This window comes from Anneissia japonica, unplaced genomic scaffold (genome assembly GCF_011630105.1).
Source record: "Anneissia japonica isolate Jap-2015-1 unplaced genomic scaffold, ASM1163010v1 scaffold410_len604442_cov124, whole genome shotgun sequence".
Lineage (NCBI taxonomy): Eukaryota > Metazoa > Echinodermata > Crinoidea > Comatulida > Comatulidae > Anneissia > Anneissia japonica.
Genome location: NW_022741567.1, coordinates 387,295 through 389,369, shown reverse-complemented (window position 1 = coordinate 389,369; position 2,075 = coordinate 387,295). Strand labels below are relative to the sequence as shown.

Genomic DNA, 2,075 nt, shown 5'->3' with positions numbered 1-2,075 from the left:
GAATGTACCTGTTCAACCGGATTATGTACCAGAAATGGCCGAACGAGTACCAGAATCGCTGCCTACCTCATTCCCATGTACGAGTAAGAAGCCTAGGCCTAGCCATGAGCAGGGGGAAAAAGATAAGAAGTCTCAGGACGAGTTTATTGCGAGTTGGCCTGCTACAGCAGCAGCAGGACGTGCAGATAGCATACGAACGAGAGGGCTCGTAATGCCACAAACCGGTGAACCACTGGCGAGTAAGAGGCTAGGTTTTATGCCTAGTGGACCCAGTTGGGGTAGAGAAAAGGGTGCTAGTGAGCCAGCTTTTCAGTGGTCGGAACTCCCAAGTGTTTGTGAACCAGTACTTTCTAAAGAAGACAAGACCGTGAAGGGACTATCCCCTCCATGGCCGTTGGTGCGAGAGAACGCGTTTTGTGGAGAACCAGAATGTTTACGTAAATTTGGGCCACAAATGCACCGTAAACCAGTAGTGTACCCAGATAAGTACGAAGGAAAGGTACCCTGGCGAAAGTACCGAGTACATTTTGAGTCATGTAGGGCAGCAAATGGTTGGAACGATGGAGAAGCTGCTATGGCGATTAGTGTCCTGTCCAGCACCGGTCAAATTGTGTTCCAGGGGTGACCCTGTACAGGTACTGTATGTGAACTTATTAGTGGATACAGGAGCTACACATACTTTGGTACCGGCATCCTTATACGATAGAATACCTAGACAAGGAGACCACCGCTAGACACCAGTTGCACTTCGATGCAGCAAGCGGATGGTGGGGCACTCAAAGTGCATGGTTGTGCCGTGTTGGAGATACGGGTAGGGCATACGGCCCGGCTGAGTTGAGTGCTGGTAGCAGAAATTAATTCTCCTGGGATATTAGGCATGGAATTCATAGGAGCAGTCCTTGACTTGCAATGCTTAGAGATACGGGTCAAGAATGAGAGTATCCATGGTGGTCAGTACGGGAGTTATTTTTATCCCGGAGTGTTTGTTAGTGAGCGGGTGGAGTTCCTACCAGGACATGAACACATTGTTTAAGGGCAGGTACGCTGTACGACAAGGCCAAAGTGTGAGTTTATGGTGGAGCCATTGGACCGGAGTGAATTAGCTGACAATGGATTAGTGGTTACCCGAGTATTAATCATGGCTGATGCAGAAACTATTCCACTGCGGGTGTACAACCCAGGTAAGGTTGCACGTGTGCTGCAGGCTGGAACGAAGATTGGAGTGCTTACGCCGGTAAAAGAAGTAAGGGAAAACCAGGATTTTGGAGAAAGTGGACGAGAAGCCGGACGGATCCCAGAACACTTGGTAGACCTTTATGAAAAAAATGTGGCAGCGGCACCAGAATATCGGGACGAGATAGCCAAATTATTTCGGAGGTACCAACATGTTTTTTCTACCAGTAATGCAGACCTATGTCAAACAGACTTAGTTAAGCACCAGATAAATACGGGAAACGCATCACCAATACGAGAAGTACCCCGGCAACATCCTGTAAAATACCAGGGGGAAATTAGGGAACAAGTAGCAGATTTATTAAGCAGGAGTGTGATCGAACCTACCGAAAGCCCATTGGCGGCTAACATCGTATTGGTCGCCCAGAAGGATGGGACAAAGCGCTTTTGCGTGGACTACCGTGAAGGACGCTTATCCAATTCCCCGTATAGATGATTCTTTGGATACGCTTGCGGGGGCTTGCTGCTTCTCCATCCTAGACCTCGCATCCGGCTATTGGCAGGTTGAGTTGGATGAAATTGCTAAGAAGAAGGCAGCATTTGTGGTGAGGGGTGGGCATTACAGTTGGAGAGTTATGCCCTTTGGCTTATGTAATGCCCCTCGACATTTTAACGATTGATGGAACGAGTGTTAGCTGGTCTCCAGTGGGAAACGCCATTAGTCTACCTAGATGATGTGATAATTTATGCTACGAGTGTACCAGAGGCGATAGAGCGGCTGGGGGTAGTCCTCAACCGATTCGAACAGGCAGGACTTAATCTGAAGCCTGAAAAGTGCTCTCTTTTCCAGCCAGATGGTCTGTACCTAGGGCACATAGTCTTGAAGGAGGGGATACATACAG

General features: G+C 48.6%; 1 protein-coding gene across 1 annotated transcript; it reads left to right on the top strand.

Annotated features, from left to right (window-relative positions):
* Positions 1-1,138: 1,138 nt before the first annotated feature.
* LOC117118788 lies at positions 1,139-1,669 on the top strand. Its single transcript, XM_033263488.1, has one exon. It carries the CDS (start codon positions 1,139-1,141, stop codon positions 1,667-1,669), a length of 531 nt encoding a protein of 176 aa, XP_033119379.1.
* The last annotated feature ends 406 nt before the right edge of the window (positions 1,670-2,075 follow it).

Bases quoted from the DNA above. Each gene is read 5' to 3' on its own strand.
- LOC117118788 (XM_033263488.1), top strand. From the start codon at position 1,139: ATGGCTGATGCAGAAACTATTCCACTGCGGGTGTACAACCCAGGTAAG.